Source organism: Chenopodium quinoa, unplaced genomic scaffold, assembly GCF_001683475.1.
Source record: "Chenopodium quinoa cultivar QQ74 unplaced genomic scaffold, ASM168347v1, whole genome shotgun sequence".
In the NCBI taxonomy this organism is placed as follows: domain Eukaryota; kingdom Viridiplantae; phylum Streptophyta; class Magnoliopsida; order Caryophyllales; family Amaranthaceae; genus Chenopodium; species Chenopodium quinoa.
The window spans coordinates 3,243,334-3,244,726 of NW_018743204.1; the positions used below are offsets into that span (position 1 = coordinate 3,243,334).

The window sequence follows — 1,393 nt, forward strand, 5'->3', positions numbered from 1 at the left end:
ATCTCTGCTTTAAATCCCCACGACTCTGCGGTACACACCATCTTCCCTTAAAACGAATACTTCCTTCATCACCAATGGTGAAATCCAACACCTGACCTTCATCAATCTTTTTCTTAATCGCTTTTAAATTCTCATCTTCTAGCTGACTTTCCATGATCTCATCATAAATGGATGGTTGAATCACCAAGGCATTCAACATCCTAGTCACTTCTCCATGCTCTATCACTTCCAAATTCAACTTCTGGAATTCCACACATAACTAGTCTGGCAATACCATCACATTCACTGAATGTTCTGACTTCCTGCTTAAAGCATCTGCCACCACATTAGCCTTCCCTTCATGATATTAAATATCCAACGTATAATCACTTAGAAACTCCAACCATATTCTCTGCCTCCCATTCAAATGCTTTTGGGTGAAAATGTACTTCAAACTCTTATGATCTGTGAAAATCCCACAAGTCACCCCATACAAATAATGCCTTCAAATCTTCAAAGCAAACACTATTGCAGCTAACTCCAAATCATGGGTTGGGTAATTTCCTTCGTGTGATTTCAATTACCTTGAAGCATACGCAATCACCCTTTGACTTTGCATCAAACACATCCCAGTCTAAACCTCGATGCATCACTATACACTTCATATAGATCACTTCCATTAGGGAAAGTCAACACAGGTGTTGTGGTTAACCTTTCCTTCAAGGTCTTGAACGCCTCTTCACACTCTTGAGTCCATGAAAACTTATGCTCCTTTTTCATCAAACTTGTCACGAGCTTTGCAATCCTTGAAAAATCCTTCACAAACCTTCTGTAATAGCCTGCCAAACCCAAGAAACTTCTTACATCCGACACATTCTTTGGAGTTGACCAATCATTGACAGCTCGAATCTTACTTGGGTCCACTGAGACTCCTTCCTTGGAAATCACATCGCCCAAAAATGCTACTTTTTCCAACCAGAATTCACACTTAGACAACTTTGCATACAACTGGTGCTCTCTTAAATATGACAACACTTTTCTCAAATGCTTTTTATGCTCTTCTTTATCCTTTGAATAAATCAGGATATCATCAATAAATACCACTAAAAACTTGTCCAAATATGACCTGAAAATCCTATGCATCAAATCCATGAACACTGCTGGTGCATTGGTCAAACCAAACGACATAAATGTGAACTCTTAATGACCATAACGGGTCTTGAAAGCACTCTTTGCTACATCTTGTTCCGCAATTCTCAACAGGTGATAATTGGATCTCAAGTCTATCTTTGAAAATACTCCAACCCCTTTCAGCTAGTCAAACAAATCATCAATCCTTGGTAATGAATACTTATTCTTCACTGTCAACTTATTTAACTCTCTATAATCAATACACAACCTCATACTTTAATCC

General features: G+C 38.4%; 1 protein-coding gene across 1 annotated transcript; it reads right to left on the reverse strand.

Annotated features, from left to right (window-relative positions):
* Nucleotides 1–200: 200 nt before the first annotated feature.
* On the reverse strand, nt 201–1,167 carry LOC110733773 (uncharacterized mitochondrial protein AtMg00860-like). The gene is made up of 2 exons (XM_021913833.1): nt 620–1,167; nt 201–315 (listed from the first exon to the last, which is right to left on the reverse strand). The coding sequence occupies exons 1-2, from the start codon at nt 1,165–1,167 to the stop codon at nt 201–203; spliced, it is 663 nt and encodes a 220-aa protein (XP_021769525.1).
* Nucleotides 1,168–1,393: the final 226 nt, after the last annotated feature.